Below are 26,270 nucleotides of genomic sequence, written 5' to 3'. Positions count from 1 at the left end.
CCTTTTGCCCACTAAACCAAATACTGTACTTCACAAATTAGAAATGTCAGTCTAAAAAATACTTAATCTCAAAACGTTATATTAAAATGAAACCATTGAACAGAAATAGTGATCAGAAAGTGCAGAAGTGAAAAAAAAATCAATTAAAGATACATTGCAGAGTTAAATTTTTTATTCAAAATCTCTTTACACAACCCAACTAGGAATGGTTCTCACATTATATAGTTCTCTTACCATTTGTAGTTTCTTTTTCTCCTTGTTACTATTGGCATGTGCTGCCTCAAGAGCAGTATGATGTTTCCATGCCAACTCCTCCAAGGTCTTTGAATGAGCCTCATTCAGATGCGCAGCCTCCCCTTCCAGTCTTGCTTGAAGTTTTATCAGCTCCTTCTCATAATACTCTCGTTGTGTTTCTCTTGCTTCATTGACTTTCTGTTATTTCAAACAATACAACCATTTCAAAGTTATAAAAATGAGCTTTAACTTTTTTAAAAAACTGCATTCACTTGAATGCATGGCATATTTTATTAATTTCATTTATGTTAAAGTTTAAAATTAAAGATCTATATACAAAGGAATCTCTCATTCTCTTACAGTAAAATAATAATAAAATTGATGTAATAGAATGCTGGTAAGTAACAAATAGTAACCTTTATTCACACTTTAACATGTCAGTCACATAATCTGGTGGGTTCTACAGAAATAATTATCACACCATTCCAAGTTACAATCAAAATTCAGTCTCTTGGCTAATATGAAGCAATATGTTAATTTATTTTATACTAATATTACTATTACTCTTCAGTTCACATAATCAATTCTATTGCATATACCAGGGATGGTAACTAACTATGTGGCCCTATGGCCCTCAGTGAGTCCACAACCTTTACTTTAAAACAAGTAACTGAAAAATGATTCCTGCAGCCAAAAATAGCCTCTGAGTGTATATTATTTCCTGTAAATGTTGCCTCCCCTGAAATAGAAAAAAAAAAATCTAAGTGACCAAAATGTACTTCTACTTGTTAGAAATGTCTGATGCATGCAACCCTGCCAGTGTAACCTGCCGAGCTTTGGAAGGCACCAGCATGGACATACCCCCATTATACCTTATTTACATTGGCCACCAACAGAAATACAATTTCAGAAGTGGGGAAAAAAACCCAAATCCTAATGAAACATACCACCTATGACCAATGAGTGAATCTAATGTCAGGATTTCAAAATTTCCAAGGCAGGTTTTGAGATGTACAGGAGGCCAGTACTGGAAAAGGACTGCCCCCTTCAGATTCCAGTACTGGATCCTATAAGTACTGTCTCACAATCTTTTCCTGACATATCATTGATATTTCATAAAGAATATTACTTCTCATACCTTTTCTAGTGCAAAAATTTGCTGTCTTTGTCTCTCATCTAGGCTTTGTGTTTTGCTTTGTAAAAGATTTCTTTCTTCTTCCAACTGGGACAGTTTTTCTTTTAATCTAGATTTTTCTGATTCCAAATCCCTTATTGTAACTTCCTGGGTCATTTGAGTAGCTTGAAGCATTCCAATGTGACCTGTAAAAATGAAGCAATTCACTGAGAATATGTAATATCCTCTCTCTCTGCAGTTAGAATGGTTTAAAGTACAAACTATGTTCATACTATCGTACTCTAGCTTCATTAGCCAAAAAACATATGAGTCTTTTGCCTATGTGCTCTGCCTTTCACCATCCAATCTTGCAATCATTCTAAAGTCTTCAATTAACTGTAGTTTCTCATTACAGTATTTCTAAACCAAGAAACTAAGTTACCAGATTCAGTACAAGTCAGTGTTACAGTGTTAATTAGGTTGTTTTGCAAAATGTAAGCCCCTGAAGTATGAATATTAAGGGCATAAACATGTCTCTGCAGAGTAAAACGCCAGATGTCGGTGTAAGAAATACCAGCTTGCTAGCTAGTTCTAGGCATCAAGTCACTAAACCAAAACAAAAGCAATAATAGTCTGGCAAAGAAAATGACACATGAGTGACTGAAGTATCTGTGTAGTAGTAGTAGTAGTAGTAGTAGTAGTAATAATAATAATAATAATAATAATAATAATAATAATAATAATATGTTTGGATCCCGCCCCATCTCCTCAAGGGGACTCAGGGCACATTAAAACAAAATAACAGTGCAAATCATAAACAATAATTATTAAGATATACAACAAAATTAACTTAAATCAACAAAAATTGCCACACAAAATAGTATAAAAATAAAACAACATGTTAAATTGACACAGACAACCATAATTCATAAGTAAAAATAAACAGTGGTTATATTATATAAACCAGTTAAAACATCCCAACCACTGGTCTGATCAAAAGAGCGAAAATCCAATTAAATTTAGTTCCATTTAACCGTTGGATATTGCGTTAACCACTGTCAAAGGTCTGTTTAAAAAGCCAGGTTTCTTTCCAAAAGGTTGAAAGTCTGGAAGCTTGCCTAATCTTCCTGGGAAGAAGGTTTCAGAGCTGCGGGGCCACAATCGAGAAGGCCCTCTCCCTCGTCCCCACCAACTGTGCTTGTGATGGAGGTGGGACTGTGAGGAAGGCTTCCACAGCAGATCTTAATGCTCTAACAGGTTCATAGGGAGAGATGTGGTCGTGTAAATAGTCTGGACCCAAACTGTATAGAGCTTTGTAGGTAATAATCTGCATGTTATTGGGCCCGGAAGCACATAGGCAGCCAGTAGAGCTGCTTTAGTGTGTGTGTGTGTGTGTGGTATGTTCCATATAATTAGCTTTTGTGTATACAGAAGTCAAAAAGGTATACAGTAGAGTCTCACTTATCCAACACTCACTTATCCAACGTTCTGGATTATCCAACGCATTTTTGTAGTCAATGTTTTCAATGCATTGTGATATTTTGGTACTATATTCATAAATACAGTAATTACTACATAGCATTACTGCGTACTGAACTATTTTTTCTGTCAAATTTATTGTTAAACATGATGTTATGTTGCTTAATTTGTAAAATCATAACCTATTTTGATGTTTAATAGGCTTTTTCTTAATCTCTCCTTATTATCCAACATATTCGCTTATCCAACGTTCTGCCGGCCCGTTTATGTTGGATAAGTGAGACTCTACTGTACTTGCACTGGTATAATCAGCCTGATCTGATGGCTGTCAGTCAGCTAGCATAGCGACTGTCAGTGATTGGTATCCTTGTGGCCTCATACAGAAGATCTCATTTATGACTGAACATGCCCAGAAAAGGGTGATCAAAATGATCAAAGCTTTGGAAGCCAAGCCCTATGAGGAGTGAGTTAGGGAGCTGGGTATGTTCAGCTTAGAGAAAAAAAGGATGAGAGTTGACTTGATCATCATTCTTAAATATTTGAAAGAATGTCACATTGAGCTTGTCTTCTGCTGCTCTAGAAACTAGTGTAGAGAAATAGATTCAAATTTCAGGAAAAGAGATCCCACGTAAATATTAGGAATAACTTCCTGATGGTAAAATCTGTTCTGCCCCAAGGAGAGCGAGCGTGTATGTGTATATTCATTATAATAAAGCAGCCTATAATAAAGTATCATTAAGGTGCCTTCTCATTCTCCCATGTTAAACTATCCTGACATCCAATATTTAAGAATGCATAAATAGAGTGCTGATGGTAAATATGTCTGTTTATATTACACTGTTGAGTACAAGTTAGGAACCAGAAGGTGGTGAGTGGGACATCCAAACAGATACAGAATAGCTAGTACATGGTTAAAAAAACAACAACATGGAATTCATCAGTCTAAAGAGACAGGGGTGGGAAATCATGCCTGTTTCTCCAAGATCTTAAATTATGTTTTGAAGTTGGCTGAAGTATCTGCTTATTCCAAACCTAGTAACAAAAATGTCTTTGTCTGGAAATGCCAGGCCTAAAACCTATGTCACACTGGCCCTGTGTGGACTGTATTATTATTATTATTATTATTATTTATTTATTTATTTACTACATTTATATCCCGCCCTTCTCACCCCGAAGGGGACTCAGAGCGGCTTACAAATTTTTACATACAATATTATATTATTAGCATAGTACAACACTGGCAATAAATTACTCTATTGTACTATATCAATATACTGTAATATTATTAGTAATATTACAAATAAAATATAATATATAATTTATATTCTTAAATTGTATTATTAGTATTATATCGTATTACAATTATTATTAAAACTAGCTGTGGCTGGCAATCAATAACAGAAGAAAATCTATTACGGAAACTACTATTTTTAATTTTGGTCTCTGATTTGGTTGTAAAATTTAGACAAACCTTAAATTATATAGTTATAATTTCTTCATTACTGATCACAAGGCATATATTTAAAGGCATTAGTCGTAGTTTCCAGTTTCCTGGCTTTGTGAAACTTTTGTGAAACTCAAGATTGCCTTAACTGATATTAATATGGCACATCTCAAGTAAATTAATAATGATGTCAATTGAGTATTTTATATTAAATTTCTTGTAATGAGATTTGAATAGTATTTATTTTGCAATATGTTTCAAATGTATGTTGCAAAATAGAAATTGTAAAAATATAATTCCAGTATGAAGAGGAACATTATGCTATACGTTTTTAGTTATGAGCTTGAGTTTTGTCAAACAATATGCAAACAAACCTGTTTCAATAGCTAGAATTTACTTTCAGTATATTTCTTTCCATATAGAGAGCTTTATTCATAAAATGTATGACACTTGCCATACATTTTCTGTTAAAACATCACATGAAATCCAACATTCTGTAAATCATACAGAAAGCATATAAAAGTATATACACACATACTGGCTTTTAGTACAAGATCTGTGGCCTGTTGCTGTAAGCGTTCTCTAGCAGCTGCTAGCTCACTTTCTACCTCCTTGTGTTTGCTTAACAATGACATTTCCTCTTCTTTGACGTCATCTAGTTGTTTTTGAAGTGCCTAAGAGAGCAGAGAAGATTTATTAAAAGGACAAAGTAATACTTTTTTTAGAACTGGAAGTTGTAGGAATAAAATTTATTAGTGCAGACAGCAATACAGCATGGAACTATGATCCAGTTTATAAAACAAAGGCTGTTAATCACTCCTCCTGTCACCTCATAGGTGTGTTTTGTATACAAAACTGAGAATGATCTGCATTTTACTGGTAGTCCCAACAAGAATGCATTGAATCTAATGCTGAATAGTGATATTTATTTACACTTTTATTTTGATGGTAAAATGTTGCTGATGAGGGAATAACTATCCTCAAATATTTTCATGGATTTTACCCTATTTCCATTTACAGAACAGTTTCTAAAGATAAAATCCACTCAATAATGTCAGAATTTTTAAACAAAAAGTTGACTCCTGATATTAGTATTAACATAGGATAGGATACATCAAAAACTGTGGGTAGAGGTTGTAGTGTCTCAGAGACCCCTGAGTCATGACCCCGTTGCCATTACGGAGCAGACCGAAGAAGAGATGGGGTTTCTGCCATTTCCGCACGATTCCGCTCCCTTCCAGATGTCCCCTGTTGACAGTTTTAGCCCACAGTTAATTAAAAAGGGCCTTGACTCACAGCCCGGTTCTCCAGAGAACGCTATGTTTGACCGCAAATTGTTTTGGGAGGCTTCGCGCGCGGAAAAGCAGATTTTGAGGAGAAGCGCTCGATTAGCGGAGAAAGCAAGCGTTAATTAAGCCGATTCCCTTGAGAGTTCTCAGGTAGGATTGCAGCTGGCAAGTTGTTGACTTTAGTCATTTTCCCTTGGGAAAGAGTTCAGACACCTGGCTGGAGAGGAGAGCAAAGTCCCATAAAAGTTCTGGGTGCCAACTGGCCTTTGCGGTGTTCAACGTGTCAGTTGAGAGATTCACATCGACTCTAGTTCTGCAGCGCACTACTCTCGAGTAGACCGGTGTTGCATCTCATCTCCCTGTCAAGCCTGGACAGCAATTCAGCTTTACCACAACTAACTTTGCCTTGCCTTGCATCCTAGCCTCGGATTTGAGCCCTAGAACTCTTTGACAGATCTTGCCTTAATCCCCACTCAAACAGCCTAAAGGTTTGAGTGTGTTTCGGTTATTGGATTTAAAACTTTGAACTCTAATACTGGACATCTACTTTCACATTACTGGACTATATTTGACCTTTCCTGAAAGGTCTACTGCTGGACTATATACTCTGCTTATTTTTAGTTGTCTCCTTTATTTCCTTAATAAAGATATTAGACTGTTTATTGGCCTTCGTGTCTGATTCCCAGTGCTCACGCTGCCTGAGGTGTCACAAAGGTGAAGATATATATAAAAAGGAAAAGATCTGGTTTAATGAGAATTCAGCTCCTATCTGAAATAAAAATTCTAGAGTTCAGACATAAATTTTCTGGGACTTCTATATAGCAAGAACTTTCACACAAAAGAACAGAGCTTTAAACATTCTTTATAAAATTTCAAATAATTAATCTCTCAAGTCCCTGGACACTGAAGTAACAGCAAAGATACAGATGGGGAAGGAAAGACAGGGGAAAGATGTGTGTTCACAAATGACCACTGGAAGAACCACAGTTATAGGTAAGCAGTCATGGTCTCTGTTACTCACACAAATGGGAGACTAGCAAGCTACTCATTGCAGGTGAAGGGGGTGTCCTATGATGCAGGAGAAAAAGACAACTTTCCCAAAAGCAGCCTGCACCGTGGACTTCACACTGAGTCTGTAATGCCTTATGAAGGTCAAAGACTGGGACCAAATGGCCACCTTTCTAATGTTCTGTAATGGCACACCCCTCAGGAATGTAGATGATTCAACCACAGCTCTGGTAGAGTGATTCTGCAATTGAGAAGATGTTTTCTTCCTAACAAGATTATAAGCAAGATAGTATTGGCGATCCACTTGTAGAAGCACTGTACAGAGACTGATAGACCTTTATTGTTAGTTGAGTAGAAGAGGAACAGTTTCCGAGACTTCCAAAAGGAAGACTTCCTTAATTTCCTCTTGTAGAGTCTGCTGAATTTTATCTTACAATTTGTATATTATGTTCAGACTCTAATGTTCTAATGTTTTGATGCTGATGTTTTAAGCTGGTCTGTATGTTTATACTATTTTATCTGTTTTACATTGGTTTAATTATGCAGTATTTTATTGTATGTTGAAACTGGGCTTGTCCCCATGTGAACCGCCCCGAGTCCCCCTGGGGAGATGGGAGCGGGATATAAAAATAAAGTTGTTATTATTTTTTATTATTATTATTATTATTATTATTATTATTATTATTATTATTATTATTATTATTCTTCGGTGGTCTTTCTGTCCATGTAAAACAATACACCCATCAAACATCTAAAGTTAGGAGAAAGTGTTGAAAATGAGATGGAGATTGCATAGGTGTTAGAAGCACAATGTCCTGATAAAGGTGGAAGGCTAAACCACAGTTGGAAAAAAAGATATGTAGGGCTGGAGGACCATCTTGTCTCACTCAAAGTGGAAATTAACCTGGTCAACTGTGAAGGCACACAGTTCCCCCTGCCCTCATGGGACTCAGGTTGTATGAAACCAGTGATTCAAAAGTATTCCTCAATAATTGCGAAAGAACGGGTTCCAAGCTTCAATGAGCCACCCGGGAGGGAGGGAAGGTAGAATTCCTCAAGAATATTTCCTCAAGAATCTCTAAATGAAGGAATGTGGAAAGCAGGATGGTTTCCTATTCTTTTGTATGTTCTACAATATTGCGAACAGAAAGCATTTGAGTTATGAGAGGAAAAGTTCCTTGCCTGACAAGGAGATAAGTCCAAAACATAGTTAATATCTACTTGAGCAGAGGAGATATCCTGAGTTGATAAAAAGGAGACAAACCTCTTTCATTTGTAAGTATTTGAAAGCTGGGTGGCAGTTCTATGATTGGCTGAAAGGGTGCATTCAATAAGAGTAGGCAAGACTCTAGAGAAAACCTTTCATGCTATCAATTTGAATGTCTAGATCTGGGTGTCTCACCTTGGGGTGGTCTGGGCTATCAAGAAGTGGTCAGAATGCAACATGCTCTGTCCCACCTGATCTTGACTATCACTGTGGTGATAAGGGCAAATGGAGAAAAGCATACACAATGGGACTTCCTCAATGAATAAGAAAAATATCACTTAGTAAGCCCATCCCATAATAGCTACTGGAGGAGAAAGTGGATGCTCCAGGAAATTGTGAGCATTTAATGATATGATGTATGACAAGAACCAGGCTTACAGAGGCCTCATCATGAATCTTGTGAAGGCAGTCACTGATGTTGTGGAAGCCATGTCTAAAAGAATATGAATATCTTTGGCTTATGCTCTGGTTGTGAATGCAGCAAAGAATGCTCCCCTGGGCCACTGGACCCAGACAGCCACTACGACCATGCATAAACACACATGAAGCAATGCAAAAGCAGAAGCGGAGGACACAAAAAGTACTGTAAAGTAAAAAAGGTATGTACTTGGCTGTTAGATTAAAAATTGCATTAGGGGAAGGGTGGAATTGAACTGAATAACTTTATTGTCATTGTGGTATTGCACAATGAAATTACATGCTTTTCCCAGCACACACCACAAAACTGAGAGAAACCATTCTTAAATGTCTTGAGTCTATACAGAAATTGACATCCTGAGGGTCCAGAATGAAATGCAGTCAATAGTCCTCTTTTGACATAATGAAGTAGCAGGAAAAGATTCCTGGATGGAGATGAAGGGCAGTGGCAGGTTTTGTGCCTCCTTGAGTAATAGAGACTGCTCCTCAGTAAGCATTGGGGGGGGGGGGGATACTGCAAAATAGTCCTGATGGGACTCTTCTAGAATGCAATGTCATACCCTCTTATCATGCAGAGGATCCAGGAAACTGAGGTGACAACTGCCCAGGCATAATGGAATCTCTCTTTATGAGTAGTTCTCAACCTGTGGGTCCCTAGATGTTTTGGCCTTCCACTCCCAGAAATCCTAACACCTGGTAAACTGGCTGAGATTACTGGGAGTTGTAGGCCAAAACACCTGGGGACCCACAGGTTGAGAACCACTGCTCTATATAGTCTTGAAAGAGGAGGCTGCAACCTTGCAGATTGATCCAAAACAACATTTAATCAGGTCCTGATGTCACTTCTTGAATGGCCAAGATCCGTATCTTGTAATGAGGAGCCATAATTAGAGGACAAAGATGGAAGAGTGTGTGGTTGCAGCACCCCCCCCCCCCCGGGCCCACAATCCCTCTGGGCTAGAAGAACATTTAGAAAAAAGGTGTGATTCAGCCAAGAAAAATTAAGTTTGGAAGACAACTGGGATTGGAAGAACTCAATTTTTTTTATGCAACAGAGCATGTCTTTTGTATATGTTTGAACTTGTCTCCACATTGGATAATTCCTTTTCATCACAGTAAAGTTCCTTTATAGTAGCCCTCAGTTAATGGGAGTGACCAGAGGAGCCACCCTCCAATCTTCCTCTGAAAATTTGTCCAGAAAGGGCAACATTTTCTCCCAACGAAGCTGCCAATAGGTCCCCATGCACACCTTTTAGTTTGCTGCCATAAAGTAGAACTTACAGAACATCACATCCAACTTCTCCCCCCCCCCCCGTTGTGCTGGAATAGTGTTGCAGTTGGTACAGCTTTGAGTGAGCTACATTCACTACAATGGGGATGGATTGAAGATGCCAAAAAGGCCAGTTTGAAATAATCTCAACTAGCCAATACAATCCCTCAATCTTGTTAGAAGTCAAGTAGAAGGGATTGACCAGGATTTTCTGGCCACCTAGAAGAGAGACAGCAAAAGTAGGTGCTAGGTTTAGCTCTGGACATGCCTAAAGATCAGATTCAAGATGTAAGGTTGCCTTACAGGTTGCCTACCCTCAAGATCAAATGTCTTCACTAACCAAACATTTGATTTGCAAACTGACAAAGCTGGTCAGAGACTGGATTGTGGTCTTTCACCATTGCTGGAGGAAAGTTCAAGACAGGGCAATTAGAAGATATCCAACTCCTAATCTGACCCCAAGGACTCAAAGTAAGAGGTCATCAAGTGAACTGGATGCAGGTGCTGAAGGAGGAGGTGATTCTCTTGGGTCTGTTGATGGTTCCCAAGGTGCTTGGGTATGAGGTGAGGTGAGGTAAGTGAAGGCGAATGTGACTGGGTAGTAGTGTTGTGCTCGGTATTTGTTTCATCTGTTTCATTTGTGTATTTGTTTCATATCGTCGATTTGGATGCACAAAACGAAAGACACCATTTTCAGATGAAACAAAAGGTGACACGAAAGAGAAAGCTGCACAAACACGGTGCTTTTTTTTCCTTTTTTCGGGCCATGTGGCATCCACTCCTGCAAACTTCTTCCTCATACATCAGAGGAGGTGGTGATCCTTGGCCAATCGGAGGCCAAGGAAACAGTGACGTGGACTGGACAGGGAAGGTATATGGGGGGGGGGGGGACTGCCCCTAAAGCGGCCATTGCGGTCGCGTCCTTTGCTGCTGCTGCTGCTGGGTTGGCTGGCTTGCTCTCTCTCTCCGCCTGGTTTGGCTTGCTGGTTGCCTCGCCTTGCCTTGCCTTTTGCCTTGCCTTGCTGCTTCCTTGTCTTGCTGGTGAGGGCACTGGGCAAAATTTGAGTTTTATTTTTTGCCTGGTTGCTTGGCATATTTTTTAATTTTTTTCTTTGAAGGGAAGGGGCTGGGATTTTTGAAGTGGTAGGGGTAGGTTTGGTTGGGGAGCGCATGTGGGTTTTTTTTCTTTATTCTCTGTGTAAAACCCCCTTCTTCCTCCCCCTATTGGTTTTTTAAAAAAAGAAATATATATTCAAAGGAAAGAAATCATTGGGCTTCCCTTCGCTGTTTAGAAATCAACCCCCCCCCCTCTCTCTATAACTGACCCTTGTAAAGACTACTCTTTTATTTCTCCCTATCTCTCTGTATGGCCTGTGGCTTGGTCCTCCCTCTCCTTTGGACTGTATAGAAAACAAATACAATAGGATTGTTTTATTATTTGTTATAGATTATATATATTTTGAAAGCAAAGACATATTTGAGTTCCTGTCTATTCAAACCTTCAGTCTCTCTCTAAAACTGGCCGTTTGGAGAACTATAATTATTTTCTCCCAATGATCCGAAAATTTTTGGGTTTTTTGGACGTGAGACAAAAATCCTATTCGGATAAGCACCCCATTTTCGGAAGCAGAGACAAAACCAAAAATGAGCCAAAACGAATGAAACTAAATAAAACAAACAGCGATTCCATACAAATGCACACCACTACTGAGTAGGGACTATAGCAAGAATGGGCAAACTTTGGCACTCCAGGTGTTTTGGATTTTAACTCTCACAAGTCCTAACAGCCTACTGACTGTTAGAAATTGTGAGATTTGAAATCCAAAACACCTGGAGGGGCGAAGTTTGCCCATGCCTGGACTATAGTGTAGTCCAGATGAAGCTGAACAAATTCGACTAAATATTGTAATAATAGTGATGTTGGTATACAATGAATCTAACTTAATACCATAGTGATCAGTACCAATGTTGGTACAGAGTGTTGATGTTGATTAAACTTGGACACAATTGTATTGTCTAGAAGATAGAAAAGGCGACAAAAGATTAGCTATTTTAGATCTGATTCTAACCAAGAGTGGTTACCTGTTTAATTGTGTTGGTGGTGGGAATCCTTAGGTGGGAATGACCATGTTCTTCTGGAGTTTGTTATACAGTGCAAAGGGGAAGCCAACCATACTCAGTCACACATTCTATACCAGGGGTCCTCAAACATTTAAAGCAGAGGACTGGTTCACGTTCCCCCAAACTGTTGGGGGCCCAGACTATAGTTTGAAAAAAACTATACGCACACAGCACATACCTTATTTATAGTGCTAAAACCATAAAAGAACAATACAATATTTAAAATGAAGAACAATTTTACCCAACATAAACCTACCAATATTTTAATGGGAAGTGTGGGCCTGCCTTTGACTGATGAGGTAGTAAAGTTAATGAGGACTGTTGTTGTGCACCTTCAAGTTGTTTCATATTTAGGGAGACATTAAGTCTAAACGAAGGTCTGCATAGTGAAAGCAATGGTATTCCCCGTAGTACCCTATGGATCCAGAGCTGGAGAGCTATGGATGGAAGGCTGAACGAAGGAAGATAGATGCCTTTGAACTGTGGTGTTGGAGGAAAATCCTGAGAGTGCCTTGGACCGCAAGAAGATCCAACCAGTCCATCCTCCAGGAAATAATGCCTGGCTGCTCACTGGAGGGAAGGATATTAGAGGCAAAGATGAAATATTTTGGCCACATAATGAGAAGACAGGAAAGCTTGGAAAAGATCATGATGCTGGGGAAAATGGAAGGAAAAATGAAGAGAGGCCGACCAAGGGCAAGATGGATGGATGGATGGTATCCTTGAAGTGACTGGCTTGACCTTGAAGGAACTGGGGGCGGCAACAGTTGACAGGAAGCTCTGCTGTGGGCTGGTCCATGAGGTCACAAAGAGTTGGAAGCGACTGAACGAATAAAGAATACCAAAGTCTAAAGTTTGGGGGAGGGGGGGCTGGGTAAATGAACCTGGAGGGTCACATCCATCCTATGTGCCTTTGTTTGGGGACCCCTGTTCTATAATTTAAGAAAACTGGGTTCAGAAAACCTATGCCCTGTCACGTTCTCAGTGATTAAATGCAGTCTGGAACATCAGAACTCCTTGCTGCCTGCAGCTCTGCCTTCTCGTTAGTCTGAAAGGCCCACTGAAGCAGATATCTGGACTGATCGAAGTCTACAATCAGTAGGAGCATATGAGTCCACGTGTGTTAGAAAAATTAAAATCAAATCTAAAATTAAAATTGAATCTAATTATGAACAATTAATCCAGGGATCAGGAAACACAAAAAAGCATCTGAAAAGAATTTCCAACAATCTCTCTGAAGGGGAAACAAGTGTTTGCAAGAGAGTATTCCAGAAACTTTCCACAATCAACAAAAAATCCTGTCCCACTTACTCTCAAAGTGCGGGTGCCTTAAAAATTCTACAACCATTCTGACAAGGAACATGTACCAAAAATATTACAGTCATCCTGGCACTATGGTCTAACAAAGGTTAATTTAAAAAGGCAAATAAAGATGTAGTTTAATTAGAGAAGATAGTAAGTTCATGTTCCAAAAACTAATGTTATTAAAGAAAATGTATCCATTCAAAAAGCAGCTTACAAGCAAATGAAAGAAATGACTAAGCTATCTGCTGTTGAATGCAAATCAGTGTCATTTATTATGCATGCACAATATACAATTTTTATTCTTTCTTCAAAGCCTTAAGCTATGTTAGATGACAGTCATAGAAAATTGATAAGTGCTTAAAATGAATGAACATAAAAGAGTGAAAATGCAATTGTATTAAATATTAATGATGGCACTATTTAGCACAACAATGTATGTCAAATTCACAGGAAGACTTTAGTATTCTAGAAAGTTATTCGAGTAAGCCATGCAATTATATAAAAATTTAAAACAAGCAACACGTTCTTCTTATTAGCAGCAAAATGATCTATACAGATCAACCTGTTTAGAATTCTCAAGTAGCAAGCAACTAGAAAATATGATTTTTGATGCTGATGATGTTTATACCCCACTTTTTCACTCCACAAAGGAGAGTCAAAGCAGATAACATTTATGACAGAGTCACACAAGGACATCACATATCAGCAGAATTAATGAAGAAGCCCACATGAATGGGGAGAAAGTTAGAATGCCATTTCAAGTTAGGATTTTGGAAGAAACTATTTTAGTAGCACATAGCATGATTCAAGAAAGTATGAAAATACAATCAACTATATTAAATATTATTTATTTGCCAGCAAACTTGAAACTACTGGTGGAAAGAAAGTCCCCTTGTCTCTGTGGCCTATGTTTAAAAGGATTGCAGCTTCTCACAAATTTGGGGTATATATTTAGAAGTGTAGGATGGGAAAAGAACAAAAGAAAGACTGTTTGCATGATACTAGATAGAGCTCAATAAATATAAAATTATGAAAAAATCATTTTTTTTTCTAAGTTATAGTAAGAGATGAGCATTTAACTAAGAGATTAGGGCTCAAATCCTCGTCAGCTGTGGAACCCACCTGGTTGACTTAGACCAGGCTCAGAGAACGGCAAAGACAAACACCCTCCGAACAAATCTTGCAAGGAAAACTCTGAAAGATTGGCATTAGGGTTGCCAGAAATTAGAAACATCTTGAAGGCACACGGCAACACTGTACCAGTATCTAAACATGGGGCATTCACTCCTGTTTTGAATATAAGGGATTTCTGCTTTTAATATACAAGGGGAATACATGTGTTTGTTTAAAATCATGGTAAATTGAACACATCTATCACTGTGGCTCATCTACAGATCACGACATCAAATAGGTGGGGCTGAAATACTATTGCCATATCAAGCAATCAAGGGTTGTCTGAACTATATGGACTGTGGCCTATTGGTACAAAAATATGGACTCAGCGGCAGGGGCTACACTGAATATACAATATAACAAATAAAATCCCCTATGTATACATACAAATATTTTGACACTTCTTCCTACATGGGAATAGTTTATGTACAGCAAATGCTTAACCCCCAAACGGCCCTGAAAGTCAATATTCAAGAAGTGGTTAATCAAGGAAGTTTGTTAAGGAATAACAGCAAAAACATGGCTCTACATTTTATTATCAGACTCCACTAGAATAGACCCTTTGAATAAACAAGATTAACTGATATGCTGACTTACCATTCAGCCATTAATTTAGTGGCCCTATTTTAACTGAGTCAATTTTTGCAAAGTTTGATGCACTTCAACATTATTAAACATCTAAGCAAGCTATAGACAAAGATCTAATCATTACTCAAATATTATGTTCAATTTATTCTAAACAAAGAATAACAAGTCATAGCTCACCTGTACATTGTTTTCGGCTGTACTTAGTGCTACTTGAAGCTTCTGACATTTTTCTCTAAGACTGCCTGCTTCATCCTGTACCATCTGCAATTCAGTCTTAAGCTTCCCTAGGTTTTTTCGCAAAACAGATTCTTGACTTTGAAATTCCCTTCTTAGTTCCATCTCTTTCTCTTTACAAGACTTCAGGCTCTCAGCTGTAAACAGTTGTGATCTTTTCATGGTATCAAGTTCATGTTCGTAAAAAGACTGAGCTTTACTGAGTTTACCTTCATAATCCTCAATTAGCTTTTTTCTCTCCAATCGTAGCTCTTCAACTTTGGCATTCAATTCCTCCACATCCCGCCTGTGCAATTCTTCTAACTTTTCCTGTCCCTTGCTTAAAGTAGCATTCTGATTCTGGTGGGTTTTCATAAGTTCTTGGACCTCCAGTCTGTGTGCAGCTCTCAGTTCTTCAAGTGCCGAGCGTTTATCCTTTTCAAACTGTACTTGTAATTGTATAAAATTTCTCAATCTCTCTTCAAACTTTTTTCTTATTTCTTCTACTTCCCGTGACATAGTTACCACACGCTGAACATGCTGAGCTTCTGCACAAAGCTGCATATCCTCAACTCTATCCTTATAAGCTTCAAATTCAGTTAAAGCTTGATGCTTCATCTTTTTATGATCTTCCAATGACTCTTCTAATACCTGGATCTTTCTCTTCAGATCCACTTCTTCAGAAACTTTGCCTTTATACTGAAGAATTTTTTCTCTTGTTTCTGCAATAATTTGTTGGATTTCCTCCTCATGGGCATCCTTAAGGGCTTGAATAGCAGCTTCATGTTCATCATTCTTTGTGTTCAATGCATATATTACCTGCACATACAAATAAACAAAGGCTTACTCACAGGAAAAAATGTCAAGATAATCTGACACAGAATATTTTGTGGCATAGTTCAGATTTCAGTACTAAAGGTTAGAATGTTTGATCAGGACATAAAATAAATTATAATGACTATGTTGCTATGAAAAAATAGTACATATGGATGGCAATACCAAAACTGATTGAAAACTTTTTCAGAAAAAGGCATAATAAAGATATTAGCGATTATTTATATTAGAAGGTTATATCTAAATTAATTTGAACAGATGTCTCCTCACATGACAGTACTTTTTCTTTCTCTCTTCTACCTTCATATTAAAACTGAAACTATCATCCAAATTAATCTCAAATATGCTCCAGGGTTTCTTTAACCTCTGGTATAGGGAGAATCGATTCTATCAGATCTGCTAATTCTTCTCCACTAGATACAACCCAGAATTGGTTAATAATGTTGTTTATCAATAACATTTGCAAATTACTAGCTTTTGTTTAGTGAAAGATAATAAGATACAGAATATTTTGTCCATTGACTCCAGCTGTTATAATATATACATATGACGTGAATCTCTTTCTCCCTAGAAATCCACTTGTACTTTAGTATCAAACAGAGAGCACTTACAGTTGATTTATCTGGGCAAAGAGGCTGGCTTTCTCAATGGTAGCCTTAATTCAGGGGTCCCCAAACTAAGCCCGGGGGGGGGGGGCGATGCGGCCCTCCAAGGTCATTTACCTGGCCCCCGCCCTCAGTTTTATATATAGGCTTGCCCAAAGTCTAAAATGACTTGAAGGCACACAACAACAACAACAACAACCCTAATTAACTTGACTATTTCATCAGCAAGAAGCAGGCCCACACTTCCCATTGAAATCCTGGTAGGTTTCTGTTGGTTAAAATTGTTCGTATTTTTAAATATTGTATTGTTCTTTTGTGGTTTGTTTGGTTTTTTTGCACTACAAATAAGATGTGTGCAATGTGCATAGGAATTTGTTCGTATTTTTTCAAACTATAGTCCGGCCCCCCAGCACTCTGAGGGATCGTGGATTGGTCCTCTGCTTAAAAACTTTGAGGATCCCTGCCTTAATTCTATGCTTGAGTGAGCAAAAATTGAACTATTAATATGACTCTCCAGTTGAAACTCCAAGAAGACCAAACCAGGATAATCCATGGTGAGGAATGGATTTGTGAGTTGCATTTGATAGGCAACATAATCCCCACACCTGATCTAGCACCTAATAGTTGCTGGGATCCTTGCAAAACCTACTGGCATAAATGAGCCTTAATAGGAATTTAAACAAGAATGCCCTCTTAAACTCAGTTGAAATAGATCAATTGCATTACTCCTAAATAATGTCTGCAAGAAGGTGCTTCCATATACAAGATAATCTCTTATTTGGACTGCTTCCTTAGATTATGAGCTTTATTTAAAAGATCTCTTTTCCACACTCTTTTCACATGCCTTTGCCTGGTATGTGCATGTGTATAGGATTCTGATCTCTGTAAAGATGTCATGATCATTGTGTTTTATTCATGATTACTATGTTAGGGTTGACTGTTTAAGGTTATATATTTCAGCTATTCTTATACAGAAGCTGGGAGCCTCTAAGGCATGGCCAGGAAAAGGGGCGTGGCTTCACCTTGCTGGTGGAAGTCTTAGAATTCAAAATTTAGCAGTTGGAATTTGGCAGTTGGAGTTTGTCGGTTGAGCAGAGCAGTTGGTTCTGTTCAGTGAGAAAGGAGTGTGATCGAAAAAAAAGAGATTGTGGGAGGAAGTTGAGCAGCTAGAGAGTTTTAGCGTAGAAGGGCTAAAATTAAAGTTGCTGAGCCTTTAGTAGGAATAACTAAAGAGCTGAGGCTATATCCCTAAGTCAAAGAGGACTAGGGTTAACCAGTTAAACTCCCCAGTCCAAGTTTGATCGGGTACAGATCAACTAAGTTCAAGAAGGACAGTATTCCTAACTGAAAGAAACAAGTAATATAAAGCTGATACCATACTAAGCTCAGTGAAACTATTGAGAAATCTTGCAACACTTACTGTACAGAAGTAACATCGTTCACCTCAAGATATAACATTCTTGCAACCATCAAGCTTTGTGCTATAAATAAACAAGTTACTGTTTCTTCAAATGTTGCTTATTATTTGAGCAAAGCATCTTTCAAAGGTGGTGGCAGCGACAACATAGAAAAGTGAAATACATAGAGGTAGAAGGTGAATCCTTCGCAATTTGGTGGCAGCGGTGGGATCCAAAAAGATTCCATCCCTGTCATCACATCAAGTCTTTACAATCTCCCACAGCAGAGGGAGGGAATGTTTCTGCAGGGTCAGAGGTGGGGAAAGGGCAAGTTACATCCACTAGTTTACTTGGGCCCCTTCCACACTGCCCCAATATCCCAGTATCTGATCCCAGATTATATTTTTATCCCAGATTTTCTGGCAGTGGAGATTTATATAATCCAGTTTAAAGGCCTTGGCTGCATTGGATGATATAGTGGTGGGGTAGCTAGGTAGTTTTCAGGTGTTGCTTCTCAAGAACATGAGATGGGGCCATTAAAGGTGGAAAGCTACCCTGTTTCCCCAAAAATAAGACATCCACTGAAAATAAGACCTAGTAGAGGTTTTGCTGAATTGCTAAATATAAGGCCTCCCCCGAAAGTAAGACCTAGCAAAGTTTTTGTTTAGAAGCATGCCCACCAAACAGAACACTGGAGCATGCAGGATTGGTAAATGTACATACCATATATTGTACATGAAAATAATGGTAGTAACAAGAAATTCTTGAGAGGAGTTACAGTTTGTCCGGTTATGCTGGTTTGTGATGACAACTAGCGTACAGTATATAATGTTCATTTTTTTTGTTCAACAATAAATGTGAATTCTTCTTTATGGAAAAATAAGACATCCCCTGAGAATAAGACCTAGCACATCTTTGTGAGCAAAAATCAATATAAGACACTGTCTTATTTTCGGGGAAACACGGTAGTAACGTCTTGATAAGTTATGCCAGTGGCAGTAGGAACTTCTGGAAACAGCTCTCCTATAATCTTGGTTTTTCTGGATGTCTTACATTCTCAACACACATTTAGCTGTGCTAATATCTGGCCCTGTCTTGACAATAGACTCCATCTCTAACTGTTCCCTAGTGACATTATTTGACATTATGGCATGCTTCCCAACTCTTTTTATGAGAGTACATTTCATGTTTTAATATTTTGGTTTCATTGCAGACTTTTCAGCAGAGGTTCTCACTTTCACAGTTGGGTTTTTGTCAGAACTGTATATGCATATATCCAAAGCACATGTCTTGATAATTTGATGATTAAGGAACACATTAGTGGATTTTCTGAGTTATGATTTGTCTCACTATAGAAGACATACAAACTGAAATTCACTTAACTGAAATCCAGAATACTCTGAAATACAAAATTGTCCATATGGTAATACTGTCACTTTCCGATGGCTCAATGCACACAATTTTTGTTTAATGCACATGGTTATTACAATATTGTATAAAATGACCTTCAGGCTATATGTATAAGGTGTACATGAAACATAAATGAATTTTGTGTTTAGATTTGGGCTTCATCTCCAAGATATTACATTATGTACACATTTTACAAAAACATATATTCCAAAATCCAAAACATTTCTGGTCCATAGAATTTCGGATAAGGGATATCTAACCTGTACTTGTAGATTGCTTTTCTGATTTTGCAGCTGCTGCTTCTGTTTTGTATCAGCATCAGGGAGGGTACCTTCTCTCTGCTTCTCTTTCCCCAGCCCTTTTGAATCCTGACACATTGTTTTCCTCTCCCAGAAAGAAAAGAATTTTGTTCTAGTATTTCTGTGAGAGATCAGATTTTTATCATGGCTAAAGATTTTTTTAATATGTTAAGACAAACAAAGCTGAGTAGTCTATGTCACTCATGATATGTGCCTTCCCAAAAGAGATATTAAGAACAATTTAAACTTTTATGGTCAAATTTATTTCCACCTCACTTCAGAATCAAGTCTACACATTGGCCCACAGGGGAAATTACTGTTTTTTTTCTTCTCAGCCTAAACAAAAAGGAATGATAAAAGCATTCTACGTATAATTTAAGAACACTGAGTAGCCTAACATTACAAAATGTGAGTAATAAAATAGAAGACAGTTGTAAAGATATGACCCCTACTAGTACCCCTTTTCTGTACAATTCCTCATCATTTCAAAAGCACTGGTATTACAGCAACAAACACTCCGAAAATTAGGCAATAACTCTCAAACATTTAAAAGCTGCCCATATGAAAATATAGAGAGCTAATATAAATATTTGTATATAATACTGAAATAAATACATGATATATGAGCAATTCTGTTGCCTTATGGACGATTACCTAAGCTTGTCAAAAAGAAGTTAGACTGAGATGTTCTCCCAAACTTTTCATTCTTGGGGGGCTCCACGATGTTTCCAAAATTTGCATTAACCTGTAACTGGCTACACGCATGGGGCAAATGACACTCTAGAACTTTTGTTTTGCAGGGCCTTGCTGGTAATACAACCCCTTGCATTTAACCGTTTCTTCCCAGCAGAAATACAGATTGAGCATCCCTTATCTCAAACTTCAAAACTGTCCACATGGGTGGCTGAGATAGTGGTATCTCTGCTTTCTGATGGTTTAGTGCTACCTTCACAAAATTTACAAATAATGCCTAAAATTACCTTCAAACTGTGTATAATATGTACAGGATGTTTAAAAAAGATGGACCCAATTTGAAATTACTATACAGTCTCCCCTCACTTTTTGCGGGGGTTAGGTTCCAGGCCTGCCCGCGAAAAGTGGAAAACCGCGAAGTAGCAGCACTCTTTTAATTTTAATTTAATATTAATATATTACTGTATATTGAAGCCTTTCTATCAGTACAGGCGGGCCCCTTTCTCCATGCCTGGTTGCTGGAAGAGGGCGCGCAAAGACTGCAATGCCTGCTCGGTCCTTCCTTTTCGCCAAGGAGAGAGGGCTCGAAGGACTCTTCCCTTCTCTCTCTCCAGCTTTCCACTCCCTCGGCAAAGGCAGTAGGGAGAGGGACACACACACACACACATAGAGCGAAGTCAGGGGTGCAGGGGACTACGGCAGGAAGGGGTTAAGCGGCGGGAGAGGCGTCGCCAAGGAGGCTTTCCTCGCAGGTGGTCTCCATCTGGGCGGGGCAAAGCGAATAGGAGGAGGAGGAGGAGGAGGAGGAGGAGGAGGAAGAGAGCCGTTGCCAGCCTGCCTGCCTGGGCACGGGAGACAGAAACTTTCCTCAGATGTTTTCAGGGCAAAAGAAGGAAGAAAGGGAAGGGAAAAGGAGAAGGAGGGCTCTGCTGCTTGGGAGCTGCTTGGGGGCGGGGCCACTGCAGTGGTTTTCCTCCCTTCCTTCTCTCCCTGCTTCCCTCACTCCCTGCCTTCCTCCTCAGCCCCAAGAGCATCTCCACCTCCTGCGAGGGAGCTATCCCCAGGAGGTGTGATCCCTTTGTGCTGCAGAAAAGCCTCAAGGAGAGAAGTCTGTGCCTTTCGAGATGCCAGCAGTCTTCTTTCCTTCCCAAACCGGGCTTAGGATGGACTCCCTCCTAGACTGGGAGGGATAGATTGAAACGTCCCACTCTTTCTCCCTCTCCCTCTCACCCCAAAGCCCCTTTCTTGTGTTCCTTAGCTGGGATCCACAGGTAACAGCCCAGATCCCCTCTTAGGCCAGATGGGATGTGTCCTCTTCCTCTGCTTGGCGCCCCGGTAGCAGCGCAAGCGAGAAGTGTGGGAGGAGGAGGGTGAGGAGGAGGGCGGCAGTGGCGGCAGGAGGGAGAGGACTGAGGCTGCCTTTTTTATAATTAGTGTTTTTGAAAAACCGCAAATCCGCAAAAAGCAAACTGCGAGTTTGCGAGGGAACACTGTATCTCTGCAATCACAAACCTCCCAGAAAGGAAACCTTTACCATTTGAAAGGGTGGACACAGAGTTTCAAATAATTACTGCTAGATGCCTCTCCCATCACTCCAACATCCCCTAGCCTCAGTCATCACTAGTTTTTACATGCTTTTGTTTGTCACCCAAATGTACCAGTTCCAACTGGGATGGCCTCATGATTAAATGTTACCTTTACTTGCTTACTTACTTACTTAGGTGATCCCCCATCATCCGAGTATGATGGTCCTCCAAGTGTAGTGTCTTTGTGGTAGGTACATAGGTGACTATGGAGTCCTATTCCAGACCCACATGTTCTTCCACATTGAGGGCATCGGATTCCAGATGAAAAGTGGTCCCGGTCAGGGTTGGATTGACGCGCCTTCCTCTTGCCACATTTCTCCCTTTCACCCTCCATTCGTGCCTCTTTGAATTCCACTGCACTGCTCTCTGGACCATCGTGGTGCTCTCTGGACCATCCTCCAAAAAAATCGGGTACCCTAACAAATTTGTGAACATCCTGCGGCTCCTCCACAACGACGTGATGGCAACAATCTTGGACAGCAATGGCTCCCAAAGTGACCCATTTAAGATGGAATCAGGTGTCAAACAGAGATGTGTTATTGTCCCAACCTTACTTTCCATCTTCATCGCTATGATACTTTATTTTGCTGATGGGAAGCTTCCCACCAGAGAAGAAATAATCTATTTAACCTCAGCAGATTGAAAGCCAAAACCAAGGTCACAACAACATCTGTTATAGAACTCCAATATGCTGGTGATAATGTTATCTCTGCGCATTCAGAAGAAGACATACAAGCCACTCTAAACACCTTCTCAGAAGCATACGAGAAGCTCAGCCACTCATTGAACATCGAGAAAACCAAAGTGCTCTTCCCGCAGACACCAGGCAATCCCTCTGCAATGCCAGAAATACAGTTTAATGGTGTAACGTTAGAAAATGTTGACCATTTCCGCTAGCTTGACAGTCACCTCTCCACAAAAGTCAACACTGATGCTGAAATACAACACCACCTGAGCTCTGCAAGCGCAGCATTCTTCTGATTGAAGTGGAGGATCGGGACATCCATAGGGACACCAAGGTGCTTGTTAAATGCCTGGGAAGACAGGCGGACAAATGTCAGCGTGTTGGAAGAAGCAAAGATCACCAGCATTGAAGCGATGCTCTTTCGACATCAACTCCATTGGACTGGCCACGTTGTCCGAATGCCCGATCACCGTCTCCCAAAGCAACTACTATACTCCCAACTCAAGAATGGAAAACAGAATGTTGGTGGACAGTAAAAGAGATTTAAAGATGGGCTTAAGGCTAACTTTAAAAATTGTGGCATAGACATTGAGAACTGGGAAGCCCTGGCCCTTGAGCGCTTTAACTGGAGGTCAGCTGTTACCTTAACACATGCGAGACAGTCATATGAGTGACTGCAAGCCATTGGCTGGCACAATTAGAGGCTTCTGCGGGCAACACAGATAATGCTTTTGAATTATTTTCCATTAAATCAGTGGATCTCAACCTGTGGGTCCCCAGATGTTTTGGCCGTCAACTCCCAGAAATTCGAACAGCTAGTAAACTGGCTGGGATTTCTGGGAGTTGTAGGCCAAAACACCTGGGGATCCACAGGTTGAGAACCACTGCTTTAAACTGTGTGATGGTTCTGTGTTCTTCCCTTTATATAAACAGCCCATTTCCTCAAATTATTGGTACAAATGACTGCTCTTTGGTACTAGTAGATCGATACCAAAATGCTATTGGCGCTCATGCTGAACTGCAATTACAGATTCAGTCTTGCTAAGCTGCAGAACACAAAATGTCTTATGTTGCAAGGTCTCTATCTTGCAACCAAGGCTAGGGGCTGTTTGTACACTGAGAGAGGCATCTAGCAGTAATCATTTTAAACTATATGCCCCACCCCTGCAAATGGTCAAGGTTTCATTCATGGGCATCTGGGGATTGCAGAGATATATAACAATTTCAAATTGGTCCATCTTTTTTTAAACATCCTATATGTGAATTTATACATACATAAATTTCATGTTCAGACTTGGGTCTCATCTCAAAGGTATATTATTATGTACATATGTGCAATTACAGGTATTCCAAAATCTAAAACACTTCTGGTCACAAGTGTTTTGTATAAAGAGTACTTAATGTGTATATGTACAAAGAACGGTCTGTTATATATTCCTTCAAAGTAGAATTCAGGTAAAATATGTAACTGAAATTCTGAATGTAAAGGAGCAAAAACTTTCCCCATATTCCTCAAATATGACTTGATTTTGAAGTGCTACTGACTATACTTAAACATTTTAAAATAATAAATAAATTATACAAATCATACACAATGAACATTAACACAAAATATACAATAAATCAGTTAAACAAGTAATCATATATTTTTATACATGTACTCTCTACGTGCACCCACCACCCAGGGGACATATATTGATCCTTAATATTAATGATTCTTATATTGACCTCTTCTCCAAAATGCTAGTGTATGTGGATTTGGTTTTATTCCTTTTTCTTTGATATATTCTATATATTCTAAGAATTTGCCCATATTATTTCAAAATCATTTCTTTTCGTTAATCTCTTTTTACATTTTATTTCACATGTCAGTTTATCATTTGTTGCGATGTTCCACACCTCCTTGTACTAATCAATTTTGTAATCATTATTTTCTTTCCATTTTTTGGAAATTTTTCTAAATCTATAATTCTAGTCGCTACTGACTATACTTGAGAAAAGGAATGCTTGTGGTTCAGAGCCATCGCTCTGTGACTAAGGAGAAGGAACATTTGTGGTTCAGATTGACCAATATGCCCTGGGATCTCTAACAACTAAGTGGGCAAAATCAAAATGAACACGTTGAACACTAAATGAAGTACTTTTAGCCATTTGACAGTTAATATAAAACATAAAAGATTTAGCTATTATTGCACTCTTCATGAAGAATTAGGTTTGCAGCTTGAGAATGCTCCTGGATAGATAAATCACAGGTGTGGCTAGCAATGTTTTGTTCACCTTAAAATAATTTGCTAAAAGGGTGGGTAGGCTCACCATCATATTAAAGCCAATTTCAGTCAGCCTGTATTACTGAAAAAAGCTTTATATGTGCTGCCTTGAAGAGTTTGAAAATGGCAATTGGTGCAAAATGTGCAAGTGGAAATTCTAACTGAAACCCATCTTCAATTTTACACAAGAGGCTTTCCTCCTCCAGCGAAGCTGGGGGAGGAGAGCAATTTGCCTCCTTTCCTGAAGAGAGACCTTCGGTTCCTATTGGAGCCTGTGTGAAAGGGAGTGGCCGATCAAGGGATCGGCCAGCCCCCTCACCTTCGTTCTTCATTTAACCTTCAGAGGGAGAAGATGTCTAAAGGTCTGTTAGCAGGGCTGGTGGACGAGGCTGGGCTTTGGCCCGGGCCTCCCCTCGGATCCCTGTGACGGCTCTCTCAGGGTGGACTGGTGGTGGGGGTTGTAAGGGCTTCACTCTCCCCCCCATCTCCCACCCCATTCCTCTTTTACCTGGGATTTCTCCTTGAGCTGTTCTTTGCAGGACTAGGCCAGTTTTTGGTCTCTGCCAGCCCTGCGGCCCTCGAACGTTTTACCGGGCGGCAGGGGGGGAGGGTGACGGCGCGGTGTTTTTCTGGTTTGACTCCCACCCACCTTTCTGTTCCCTGTGATGCCTGGGCACTTGGCCTGGCCATGGGGATGTTGGGACCCTGCGCGGTGCCTTTGCTTGGGCCTATGTTGCCTTTTGGCCTCTCCGCGGTTCCCGGGTGCCGGCCTTGCCCCCGGGAGGTGGGGAGCCTGGGCGGCACCGTGGCTGTGGCGCCCGCTTACCTTTCTGCTTTATAGCGGCTTCCTGGCCCTCAGCTAGACCTCTGGGAGGGGGAGGGAGCCTGGGCGGCGCCTCAGCAGGTGCCCACTTGCCCCTTCCCCTCACCTCGATCGCTGGTCATTTTGCTGTGGGGGTGTGGCACTGCACAGGCCCGTGTGGCACTGCGGTGATTGAGCTTGCTCGCCTTTCTCCTACCCGCGTTTCCTGAGTGCTTCTCCTTGCCGCGGGGAGGGGGGAGGCCTGGATGGGGTGCCCACTGCCCCCCTTTTTAAGGTTCCCATCCCCGCGGTTCCTGGGTGCCTGGCCATGGGGGAGGGAGCCGGAGTGGCACCTGGGGTATGGTAACCGCTTCCCTTTGTTGTCACCCTCGGCACAGGAGCATCTTGCAGTGCCGCGGGGTGAGGTTACTGGGTGTGGAGCTTCATATAGACTGTATTTGGGCTTTGTTTGGGTGAGGTACGTAATCTGGCTGCCATGATTGGCTGCCTTGTTGTCTGCATGGCCGGCGGCCATTTTGTATGCATGTCCGTCAGCCAACTTGTCTTTTTGGCTGGCAGCCATCTTGTCCTGGCCAGCAGCCATCTTGGCTGCATTGCCTGTGACCATTTTGTGTGCATGGCCAGCAGTCATCTTGGCCACATGGCCAGTGGCCATTTTGTATGCATGGCTGGCGGCCATCTTGCCCCTTTTGGCTGGTGGCCATCTTGCCCCTTTTGGCTGGTGGCCATCTTGTCTTCTTGGCGGCAGC

General features: G+C 40.1%; 1 protein-coding gene across 11 annotated transcripts in view; it reads right to left on the bottom strand.

Moving 5' to 3' along the window:
* The window catches only part of fam184a (family with sequence similarity 184 member A), a 127,397-nt gene that overhangs the window by 57,921 nt on the left and 43,206 nt on the right, over positions 1-26,270 (bottom strand). For all 11 annotated transcript variants that reach the window (XR_010005729.1, XM_062979427.1, XM_062979454.1 and 8 more), the window contains exons 2-5: positions 14,887-15,741; positions 4,810-4,945; positions 1,373-1,554; positions 235-432 (exon numbers count right to left, since the gene is read on the bottom strand). Coding sequence is in view for 10 of the 11 variants with exons in the window: in XM_062979427.1 (XP_062835497.1) it covers positions 235-432; positions 1,373-1,554; positions 4,810-4,945; positions 14,887-15,741 (1,371 nt within the window). In the remaining variant the exon portion in view is untranslated. The remainder of the gene's footprint in view (positions 1-234; positions 433-1,372; positions 1,555-4,809; positions 4,946-14,886; positions 15,742-26,270) is intronic.

This window comes from Anolis carolinensis, chromosome 1 (genome assembly GCF_035594765.1).
Source record: "Anolis carolinensis isolate JA03-04 chromosome 1, rAnoCar3.1.pri, whole genome shotgun sequence".
In the NCBI taxonomy this organism is placed as follows: domain Eukaryota; kingdom Metazoa; phylum Chordata; class Lepidosauria; order Squamata; family Dactyloidae; genus Anolis; species Anolis carolinensis.
Note: the sequence above shows the minus strand (reverse complement) of the source record. Positions and strands in the feature narration are given on the sequence as shown.